Source organism: Leopardus geoffroyi, chromosome A3 (assembly GCF_018350155.1).
Source record: "Leopardus geoffroyi isolate Oge1 chromosome A3, O.geoffroyi_Oge1_pat1.0, whole genome shotgun sequence".
Classification (NCBI taxonomy): domain Eukaryota; kingdom Metazoa; phylum Chordata; class Mammalia; order Carnivora; family Felidae; genus Leopardus; species Leopardus geoffroyi.
Window position 1 is genome coordinate 59894187 of NC_059336.1, and position 12442 is coordinate 59906628.

The 12442-nt window shown below is 38.7% G+C and overlaps 1 protein-coding gene across 1 annotated transcript in view; it reads left to right on the forward strand.

Moving 5' to 3' along the window:
• AFF3 (AF4/FMR2 family member 3) overlaps positions 1-12442 on the forward strand; it is a 533714-nt gene that overhangs the window by 91511 nt on the left and 429761 nt on the right. The window contains 2 exon segments of the mRNA XM_045445721.1: positions 88-400; positions 530-912. Coding sequence (XP_045301677.1) covers positions 88-400; positions 530-912 — 696 coding nt within the window.

A 12442-nucleotide genomic window follows, 5' to 3' on the forward strand; every position in this document is an offset into this window, starting at 1 on the left:
TACTGTGATCAATAATGGCACCTCTCCGTTGTTTCCTGTGTTTCTGTTGTCTCTAACAAGAGGGTACGTGTGTTTCTCTTTCTCCAGACGAACAAGGGAGATGAGCTCTCCAACCGGATCCAGAATACTTTAGGCAATTACGATGAAATGAAAGACTTTTTAACTGATAGATCTAATCAGAGTCATCTCGTTGGCGTTCCCAAACCTGGGGTTCCTCAGGCTCCTGTGAACAAGATCGATGAACATTTTGTTGCAGATTCAAGAGCCCAGACCCAGCCCTCATCTGTCTGTAGCACTGCATCTTCCACACCAGCAGCTGTCCCTGTGCAGCAGAGTAAGAGGGGCACCATGGGCTGGCAGAAGGCTGGGCACCCACCATCAGATGGCCAACAGAGAGCAAGTAAGCACGGACCCAGGTTGCTTGATTTGAACAGATCTGCTAACCCAAAGAACCATAATAAAAAACCTAACCACTCTGTGTCGAGCCCCTCATCCTCATCTTCCTCTTCTTCTTCTTCTTCCAACTCAGCACAAGGCTCTCTCAGGACCTTGCTTGGAGATGGTGTTGGCAGACAGCAGCCACGAGCCAAGCAAGTGTGCAATGTAGAGGTGGGTCTTCAGACCCAGGAAAGGCCACCTGCTATGGCAGCCAAGCACAGCAGCAGCGGACACTGTGTTCAGAACTTTCCTCCATCCCTGGCTTCAAAACCCAGCCTGGTTCAGCAGAAACCAACTGCATATGTGCGGCCGATGGACGGCCAAGATCAGGCTCCTGATGAGTCTCCAAAGCTGAAGTCATCCACAGAAACCAGTGTGCACTGTACGTCATACAGGGGAGTCCCGGCCACTAAGCCAGAGTCCACCAGAGCCAAGGCCAAGCTGTCCAAGTTCAGCATCCCCAAGCAAGGAGAGGTAAGTTTTCTCAATACCACCTACATACATCTGAGCAGTTCTAAGTGACCACTGGACGATTACAAATTAAACTCCCATGTTTCTTTATTTCAGTGTGTGAACAACTCCATATGGTAGGATTTGTAGCAATCGCTAAAGGAGGATGTACACATAAATAATGGTTTCCTATCAACTTTCTCAAATTGATTATCACCAAATTATTTTTAAGTTCCAATACATGCAGTTATGTGTCTACATTCATTCAGGAAAGGAATGTCTCCTTCAATATAGTTCAAGGGATTTTTTTTGTATTGTTAATGAGTCAGTGTTGACACAGATACTATATATTAGAAATAAAAGTATTGTAAAGGCTATATATAAAGAGGTTAATTTTTATGTAAAAGAGTTCAGAAGTTTGACGCTTTTGTCAGTTTTGGAATGTTCCAGCACAGACTTCACAAAGTAAACCTCATAATGATTTTTAAAGTAACTATTAAATGACTCAATATTGAGGGGCACCTGGGTGGCTCGGTTGGTGGAGTATCCGACTCTTGATATCAGGTCTTCATCTCAGGGTTGTGACTTCGAGCCCCGTGTTGGACATGAAGCCTACTTAAAAAAAAGACTTAATATTAAGTATGGTGCATATTCAAATGTATCAAAGTCTTGTCCATATTATAATATTTAAAATCCAGGTTAATTGATTTGAATCAAGTAAGAACTCTCCTTGTCCTATAAAAATGATCTTAGGTTATATGAAGAGAATGAAATCTTTTAGTTCAGATTCTTCTGGTTTGCATCTTGAATTTATTTATTTGAAATTATTTATTTATTTATTTATCTTGAAAGTATTTATTGCATTATAAAATATGTATATTGGATGTATAGAATATTAGAATTCAAAAAGGCAAATCACATAATCACAGGGGTAGCAAAGAAGCCATGATTACTCACTTGAACAGTAAATCTGGATGGAAAATGAAGTTTTGTTTTAAAGAACCACATTTCAGACTATATTACAAATTGATGACAGTTGTCAAGAGCACATGAAAAAGTATGCCTGCGCATTTTTTTTGTTTTGTTTTGCTGTGATGTGGTATATTAACAAACATAAAATGTGAATTCTGGAGCATTGGATTTAAGAACTGTCCATTTTTTTTTTTCTTTTTGACACAGTCATTTTTAAAGATGGAGTAACACTGCAGAATATTCTGTATATTTTAATTTGATTTAATAACCAAATGAAACACGAATGATTTGATGTTTCTTGTTGGGAGTCTGACAAGGCTGAAGTTAATCATTTCTGAGCTGAGCTATCACTTCAGAAAGCACCATGCACCAGTTGGGAGATCAGCATATTAACCTTGAAGGAGAAGATATATATTTTTTTACTCTAAGGTGTTTATACAGGTTCTAAAGAAGAAATTAAGTGACATGTATACTAGTAACTCCTTTTAATTATTCATTTATGATGGATCCCATAAAGTATTCTTAGGAATTAATAGAAGCAACACATAATTTCTGCAAGCATTTATGTTTTTAAAAGTTTGTAAGAAACACACATTAATATCACTTTACAAAATGAATTTATCAAGCCCTTTGATTTTTGTTGTCATCAAATGACCTGGCAAATTAAACATGGCTTATCCTTGAACAGAGGTGGCTGCAACCACCAGGAATCCCTTATAATTGTAATCCCAATTGATTCCCTGTTAAAATGATTTTTATGTGCCAAAGAAACTTCAAATTTATTAGGTGGTAATTTATTTATTTACTTTGTAACTCAATGAGTTGATAAAGCCCTGGTTAAAAGCCAGTTTTTGATAGCCAGTATAATCCTATGAAGATAACTATACAGTTTTCATTAGGCTTTGGGTATGTCATTAATAACATGGACACTTTCAGGACGCCCTTCCAAGACCCCAGATTGGGAATGACACATTGTACTATGGTTCAGTAATCACAGAAAGAGGGAAATGCCTAGGATAGAAAGTCATACCAGGAGAAATTAGAGCTTTTAAAAAGGAAGTGTTTCATTTCCCCCATGTAATGACATCGAGCCAGTCAGCTTGCTTCCTTCCTAACATTCTATACTGAGTACTCTAAAGAGGCCAATCAAGCGTGGTTAGGAAAAGGTAAGAAGTGTCATTCGTAAAACAAAGTTTTAATTGGTGGATTTGTTTTTTTTGTTTTTGGTATGAGAGATGTACAGTCCTTATTTTAGCAAAAAACTTTGCATATTATGGAAAATATAATTTGAATTTTGCAACACTTGTGTGTTTAATCAGTCTATTATAATAAGAAAATGAATCTTTCCCAGTTAGCAGCAGAATAGTATCTATAAGTTACATTTTCCATCTTTCAGACTCAAAGAGTTTTTTTTTGTTTGTTTGTTTGTTTGTTTTAACGGTACTCCGAGAGACCCTTTTATATATACCCTTTTGCAGGTATATCATTATTTATAGGACATCTCTATAAAATCCATAATCATAGCACAGAAACTGAAGAATTTTATCAGCTAATCAGTTTGTACTTTTATGGGGATATTTGCCTTTATTTTCTGGAGAGAATAAAACAAATGTGGCAAACAAGAAATATTAATGCCTATTTTTTTTATGCAGATAGTACCTATATAAAAATGTTCTCTTGATAGTACTGACATTAATTTTCAATGAGGTAAGGAATGCATTATCTTAGGGAAATTTACAGAGGCAGTGACCTGAAAGGAACTTTCCTGATTTGACTATACTTTCCCAGGGCATTAGGTGTAGAATAAGACTTATGCCTGTGTGAAGGTTTTGGGGACTGAAAGGAAGTGTTAGGTAAAAATGACGTAAAGACAAGGGAGATGCAAATATAGCTGTATGGCATTGTGTAGGTACAGTCCTCATAAGAAATCAAATCAATGACTAGGTGTAATGTGATGTGAGAAATTGAAAAAAAAAATCTAAGATGTGATCTCTATGTGCAAGAAATTTACATGAATTGAATAAATTAGACTCCAGCACTTAGCTTTTAATTTGCAATTTCTCTCACGTACAGTCCAAACTAAATTTAAAATTCGCCTTCTAGTCCTAGAAAATTTCCTCACCTTCATAATCCTTGTGGTAGAAAACTATTCAATGTTATTTTAAAAAATTGAGAATTTGTGAATCTCTTTTGCCTGATTTTACACTTCATGAAATTTTTCATTCTTTTTCTTACAACATCTGCACTCTGTCTGCTGCCATGGCGAATTATTTGTTATAATTCTTTAGTCTTCAATAATAGGTAATTAGTGTGGAAAAATTCAGTGCAATTTGATGTGGAAGTTAAAGACCTCAAGGGAGTTCCTTAACTGATACACCTGTCTCCTGGCTGGTTTTCCCCAGCACAGTTTTGTGTTTAATGAAAAACATATTTTTGTTGTTATAGCTGAATTTTTGATTCTTGATGCCATCCCTCATTAAGTGAGCCTTCCCTGGAGTGCCACTTGGAAGGGTGACTAGCGTTAGGTGAGGGACATAGGAAATGATTGCAGCATGTGTTCTAGAATATTCTTGGGTAGGGCACACTAAATCTTATTTGCAGTTGAAGAAAATTTTTTGTTTCACATACACACACAAAATTGATGTTTTGCCCTTTACATGTAATTCAAGATCCAGACACTGGGGACTGTTAACCTAGGAGTAGATATAGGTTTTGTGGGACCTAAAATAAATACTGTCTTGGGAGTTTTCGTTAGGAAAAAAGGAGTAGAAAAATTATCTTATGCTTGAAATTTTTACAAAAACATGCTTTAACTCATTGCTAGAGCCCCTCCTGGGGCCTTGGAGGAATGTTCACTTAAGAGGCCCTGAAGCTCATGCATCATTAGCTTCATGCTGTATCTATCCTTCACTCATGGAATAATACAAAATTATTATTAAAATGATAATTTTAGATTGAAAAGAGTACTTTATATTGGCCTCAAACTTGGTAGAATTTAAAAATACATATGTATATGCTAGGTGATACAGGAAGACAGAAATGGGACAATCCTATAAAAAAGCCTAATATGCAGTGCCACTGAGACAAAGCACGGGAATATGGGCCTCATGGGCTATGAAATCAGTTTGTTCGGCAAGTTACAGCTTCACTGGTATTCCAAAACATACACATTTTAGTTTCTGTTTGTTATTAATTTAATAAGTAGCAGTGACTTAAGACCACTCTCACAGAGGGCTCTGATGGCTGAGAATAGAACACATCTGAAAAGCCAGGGAAGGAAGGAGAGAACGCGGGACCTGCCGCTCTTAGTTTAATCAATGATGAGGAAAGAGATACCTCAATTTGAATATCAATTAATAGACTGTGTGTATATTAGGACTTTTCCTAGTGGTTGATAATTCATCCACAAGAACAGAGACACCATTTTTGGCTGGTCAGAATTTTGTTAAAATAAGTAAATAGTTGAAGATGTATTGATTAATCAGCATTTTCACAATGGGCATTTTAAAATCACCATTTATACCATGAATAAGAACAGAAAGATAAAGCACCGTGATTCCACAAAATAGCTTCCTAGAAAAGCAATTAACTGATTTTTTTTTTCTAAGTTCACAGAAGATAAATGATGTAGGCTTCCTATTTCCTGTCACTCTTGGTTACCTTTGTATGAAAATGGATTTCTTCCAAATTAAAGTCGGCACCAGCCTGTCGGACAGAAAAGGCATCTGCAGAGCAATGTGTACATTACATATTCATGCCAGTCTAAATTTCTTAATTACATTTGAGATGTATAATGTTTTCAAATGGAAGCATGCTATCTGATGGCTGGTTCATTGATGAAAGGAGGGTGTATGTCCAGATTGGAGACTCGGTTTCCCTGACTGTTGTAGTTTCATCTTCCCCATCGTCATCACTTCCATCCTCCTTCAAGAGGCCACATCTTGTGGGGCAGTGGGACAGCGGCGGGGGGAGCGGGGAGATGGGCTTAGTACCAGCACAGATGGTTCTCCTCTGTGCTTCCTCCTCCCCATGTAATCCATGCTATCTGTTCCCGGAGTGAGGATGTACACAACTTGTACCCTGTAGACTTAAAAGAGGGAAGACCCACAACTTTGATCTCAGATATGAAAGGACTTGTTTTCCATCTTATAGATGGGTCATTTTGAAGGTCAAAATGAAGGCTGGCAAGTGGAAATGTTTCCATATTTTTTGGTACTTTTATGTTCAGCCAGCGAGGCCCTGAAAGGTAAAGCACTTAGTCACTTAAAAATAACTTCAGCTTCTATAACCCTTTATTGAAAACTTTGAAGAAAGCATATTAAAATGTGTCTTGTGTGAAGGTGCTGGTGTCCTTTTCCACCCCCTTTCCTCTCTGGGTTCATATTATAAAACCACATTTTCTAGCCATAAGGTAGTAAACTACTCCCAATGATGGAGGCATTAAGGGTGAGACCCGGAGGGAGGCTATTAGCAAGTCCCCTCTACTTTCCCTGTATATTTTCTCAGTTCTCATAAAGTTTCCTCTCCCGGAAAGCATCTGGACAGATTACGGGGCTGTTTTCTCTTAAACTGCAACCTTATGTGTGTTGACTCCAAACCTGGGGCTAATCAAGAGCCTGAGGCCTCTGTGTTTGGAGCCACTTGAAAAGATGGTATATAATCCAAGAACCTCTCCTACCCTGGAAAAAGTATCACTTAACAGTCCAATGACAAAAGCCTCTTCTTTTGTAGTTCATTCGTTCTTGGTTGGAAATCCTGGGCAAGCTTTCAGATACATAGGATACATGGTGGAATCCTGATGGCTCTGCAAGGTGTAGGTTCAAATCCTGGCTCTCCCACTTATTAGACATGTGGCCCAGGGCAAGTGGTTTAACTTCTCTGGGCCTCAGTTTTCTTATGTGTGGAGAAAGTGATAATATCTATGTGTCAGAGTTGCTGGAAAGAGGAGTCAATCGATGAGTTGAAGAATGTCATGTACTTAGCATAGTGACAATATAGTAAGCATTCAGTAAATATTGGCTATATTACTCTTCCTAGAAATACCTCTGAAATGACAAAAGCAAACAAGATAGAGAAATGATAGTATTGGAAGTGGTTGTGTGTGTGTGTGTGTGTGTGTGTGTGAGCTAAAGTGAGAGAGGCAGAGAGATGGGGGGAAGGGAAAAGAAGAATGAAGTTCCGGAAGTTTTTTGGTGTTTATTTGTTAGAAATAATGGAAATCTTGAAGACTGAGATTATCCTGGATTAATATCGCAAAGCCTGAGTGACATGATTCTCTCTTATTTAATGCTTAGCCCCCTCCTGAGATTTTATTGCCAAGTCTGGGATCGAATTTTCTCTCTCTTCCTGTGCATTTGGTTTTCCTGAGCTATTATTACCTGTAGTGGAACATATCACACTTGAGCTTTATTTCCAGTTAAATGAAATATAAAATCAACAAGATATGGGCTGAGGAAAAGTGTTAAAATTTCCAGGTAGTATTTTTTTTTTAATTTTTTTTTTAACGTTTATTTATTTTTGAGACAGAGAGAGACAGAGCATGAACAGGGGAGGGGCAGAGAGAGAGGGAGACACAGAATCTGAAACGGGCTCCAGGCTCTGAGCTGTCAGCACAGAGCCCGATGCGGGGCTCGAACTCACGGATCGTGAGATCGTGACCTGAGCCAAAGTTTGCCGCTTAACCGACTGAGCCACCCAGGCGCCCCTCCAGGTAGTATTTAGAATGACTCACTGAAATAGATCTCTTTGAAGCCACACAGTATTAAATAGCATGTTTAATTGGGCCGAGGAGGAGAATCACTTACTCACATGATTAACCAGCGTTACCAATACCTTTATGGTAGATGAGAGTGCAGTTTCCCTGCTGCCAGTCACACACTCAGTCCTGTGGCTGCAAGTGTGACAAGCAGCGTGCCAGCCGCCCCTGGACGTCGCAGTTTTCCATTTTGGCCAAAGGTCAGGCTTTAGGATCAACAGAGGTGTTGAGAAGTGATACTGACTGGGACCTGTGTCTGCAGTAATTGGCCTGATTTTAGAACAGAATGAGGAGTGTGGTTTCTGGAGCTAGATCTTCTGACTTTGACTGTCAGTCCATTGGCTAGCCAGATGACCTTGTGTCTCAGTGGCTTTATCTGTGACACGGAATCATGACTAGTAAGCCAGGAATGCTTTAACAAAGTACCACAAATTGGTTGGTTTAGAACAACAAATTAATTGCCTCACAGGACTGGAGGCCAGAACCCTGAAATCAAGGTGTTGGCAGAGTTGGTTTCTTCTGAGGGCTGTGAGGGAGAATCTGTTGTAGCCTAGTTTTACTGGTTTGAAGATGGCTGTCTTCTCCCTGTGTCTTTATGTTGTTTTCTCTCTATGTGTGTGTCTTTCTAAATTTCCCCTTTTTGTAAGGACATCAGGCATACTGGATTAGGGTCCACCATAATGACCTCATTGTTAACTTGATTACTTCTGTACAGACCCTATCTCTATCTAAAATTTATAACTGTGAAGGACACAATTCGATAAACAGTACCTGATAGCATTTGATAGCGTTTTTATGACTATTTAATAAGTTAATACTTGTACAGTGTTTAGAATAGTGTGGCTGGCACATAGTAAGCTCTTAAAAATCCACAGTAACAATAACTCAATAATGATAATAATTATTATTATTTATAGTAGGTATGTTTACTTCACATTTACCTTCTAATATGCTCAGCCCTAGATGTTTTGAGAGTTCAGAATCTGGAAATTGAGGTGAGGTGGTGAATTTTACTAGAATATCCATGTGATAAAAGCAAGGATTTTGTTTTGTTTTTACTGGAGTTTGTTTACTGAAGTTTCCCTAACTGTGCCTGGCACATAGTTTGTGCTCAATAGGTATTTATTGAATTAGTTAATTAATTTAAGGATATGGGTGAAGGAAGTCACTCCCCTCCAAACACTGACCTCCTCTCCTTGGGGCCTCAGTAATTCCTGCAAAACCTTTTATGGGAGGAGAAAAGCCAAACACTTCCAACATATAATTTATAGCTGCCGTTACAAAGAGAAATGGGAACCATATTTGCTGATGTATGTAAACACAGCCCATGTAAAATAAACCATAGAGCTATATGCTGGCCTCAGAAACAAAAGCCAAAGCAGGCGGTGTCTCTGCCAGGGATGTTATGTGCTCTGCCTCTTTTTCCTTGTTCTCCTTTGTTTGGTTTTCCTGAGCAGAAACTCTGGCCTCGGGGCAGTGTGTGCGGTGTTCTGTGTATGTGCTGCAGGCAGATGCTTGTTTCTCTGGCCACGTGATGCCAGCTGTAGCATGAGGACTTGGGAATGAGGAGGGTGGTGAGGGGGCCAAGGGACAGTGGGGAAGAGACCACATTTTCAAACTTTCTGCTATGTGAATTAAATTTTAATGGATTTGAAATAACTTGGAATACATGGGGTTCTTAGAGGTACTGATTTCCAGAATGTCCCTTTGGCCCTTTTTCTCTGTATGTCATTTTGTGCTTCATGGATCTTGTTTCTGTCATGATTCATGTTTGACTTATTCATGGTAATGCGTTATTTCATAATTTATGTAAACATAGTCCACACATTTATCCAGAGCTCTGTTTATTTGTTGTCTTGGAGACATATCCTTCAGAAATATTGCTGGTTACATAGCATTTGGGTCCACATAGCTAGTGGCATGCCTATAATACACAGTAAATGGTTGACTCTTTATCTGTGTGACAGAAGGCTAAACAGTAGAAAATAGGAAAATGTGTGCATTCAGTTACTGATCTACATAAGCCCTGGAAACAAATATAGATCAGCCACTCCCTTCCCCCCCTCGTTCTTGGATGTCTTGAAAATCTCACAGAGAGAGCATGGGCGAGGGAAGGTCAACTCCAAACCTCCTGTGGGATGTTTGACTACTCTCTGTGACGTCCTTACTGAGGCTCATCCTGTTTGTGCTCAACCCCACAGCTAAGAGGGAAATTACCACCTCCTGGGATACGCTTCCCATCTTTGGACAGCTCTCACCCTTCCTTGGGTTGATGTATAAGTCAACCTTCCAATAGCTTATACTTCTTAGCATTAGGTGTGCCCACTGGGACTTCAAATTGCTGGATATTTCACCTATGTTTGTGTTTTATTATTAATTCCTGTAGGTTAGGTCCTCTGGACAGTCCCTCCCTCAGGGTCACGCCACCCTTTTCCAGATGGCATCAAAGTAATTTAAACACGAGTTTTCAGAGGAACCTTCCTTGCTTCAGCATAACCTATCTTGATTATTCCTTTACCATTTTGATAGTTTGTGGTTAGTATTACTGTTTCTTACCCTTTTATAATTTGTGGTTAGTATTTCAGAAAAGGGAGCAAGCACAGCATAGTAAACAGGGCTGGGTTTACACCTGGAGAGGGGTACAGATAGATAGGTTTGGAGGATAGGGAGCAGGTTGCAGTATTAAAAAGAGTAGATAAAGTAATCCACATTAAGAAATTGAAACGTGAACCAGAGGAGGGTGAGGCAACGTTAGCAGGAGGTACCTGGAGAAAGAAGAAGTTAGCTGGAGTAGAGTGGGTAGCTAGGGCAAAGGTGCAAGTGGAAACGGAACACACCTCCTTGCCCTATAATACCAAGAGGACAGTGTGCTGGAGTGGAATATATAAGGAGGAAGGGAATGGGAGAGGAAACCACATCACATAAGGGCTTTAGGCCACAGGAAGGACCATGGTATTACTGTGAGTGAGAATTGGGAGCCCTTCAGGGGTTCTGAGCACAAAGTGTCATGATCTATCTTAAGTATTACAAGGATCAGTGTGGCTGTCATGTTGAGAATAAACTATAATGGGTAGAGGTGGAAGCAGGAGATCACTTGGCAGATGATTTCTTTAATCTGGGGCAGAGAAAGGGGGGAGATGATAGTAGTTATAGGACCTAGGTTGTAGCAAAGATGATGAGAAGGTTGGATTCTGGATATAATTTGGAGGAGAGTCAGGCAAGAATTGATTTGCTGAATGACAGATGGAGAGGAATTGGGGACAGATTTTTGACTTGGGCAACTGGAAGAAGGAAGTTACTTTAACTGAGATGGGAAAAGCTATAGAAGCAGGTTTTTGAGAAGAGCAGGAATTCATATGAGCTTATTGGAGTTTGACAAGTATCTGTTAGACATCCAGGTAGATATGAGTAGACACATACATTGGAGCCACAGGTGTGGAATTTGGTAGAGAAGGAATATGTATCTGGACTGAAGGTACAGATTTGGAAGTCATTGGCATACATGTGATAATGCCTTGAGGCTGGATGAGGTCCCTCAGGTTAGTGTGGCTAAAGAAGAGGGCTGAGCCCTCATGTACTCCTACATCAAGGGGTTAGTGAAAAGAGAAGGTGCTAGCAAAGGAGACAGAAAGGAAGGGATCAGTAGGCAGGAAGAAAACAGTACAGTATCTAGAAGACAGGAGGAAAATGGTATCAACAAGGGAAGGAAATTAATCAGTTTCAATTCTTGGTGTTGGATTTAGTAACATGGAAGTCACCAGTTACCTCAATGAGCATTTTGGAGGCCAAAGTCTGAGTTTAAGAGAAAATCATGAGAAGGAATTAGACACATGACATATAGACAGCTCTTTCCAGAAATTTTGCTGTAAAGGGCAGCAAAGATTTTGAGAGTAATATGTCTTCATTATAAAAAATTTGGATAACATTAAGAACATAAAAGAGAAAAAAAATCACATGTAATCCTGCAATCTGGAAGTAGTTACAGTTAACATTTTGGTATAGATCCTTCTGGTCTTTTTCTATACTTAGACCTTCTTTATTGAACTGGGGTGAAGCTATCATATATGGTTATTTTCCCAACTATTTTCCTTACATACCAAAACCACTTTGCCATGTGATTGAACAGTCTTTGGCAACGTTCAGCGTATGGTCTTTGCATCTCATTTAGTTGGGAACTTCAGTGGTTTTGTCCTATGGAGATTCCATAATTTATTTACACAACCCTTTTGTTGGGCATTTAGGCTGTTTTTGTTTTTTATTCACTATTCTAAATTATTCTGCAATAAATAGCCTTATAAGTAAATTTGTATAGATATCATATTTTCAAGGAAAAACTCTTGGACATCTAATTTACAATTCTAAAATGAAGAAAGGTTATCATATATAATCTTTTGTAATTCTTTTCACATTCTTTACCCATTTTTCCATTGAAGTGTTTGTATTTTTTCTTACTGAGCTGGGAGTTTCTTTAAAAATTAAGAAGATGAACCTTTTCTAAATATATTGGAAGCAATTCTCCCCTTTCTTGATTAACCTTTGTTTATAATGTAGAAATTAAATTTTGTATCTCGTTTCCTTTTGATCTCTTCCTTTGTAATTATGTTAAAAAGGCTATTTCCATAGATACATTAAAGAGTTAAGTCTAACATGTAAAACCATAAAGGAACTAGATGAAAAGTTATGCATCTGGAATTTATTTTGATACAAGATAAGACTTTACTTACTTGTTTATATTTCCCCACAGCCATATTCTAGCATAAGTGATTGTTCAGTCCATCTTTTCTTTATAATTCAGTATGAAACAAGTGGTAAACACTCCATCTTTAT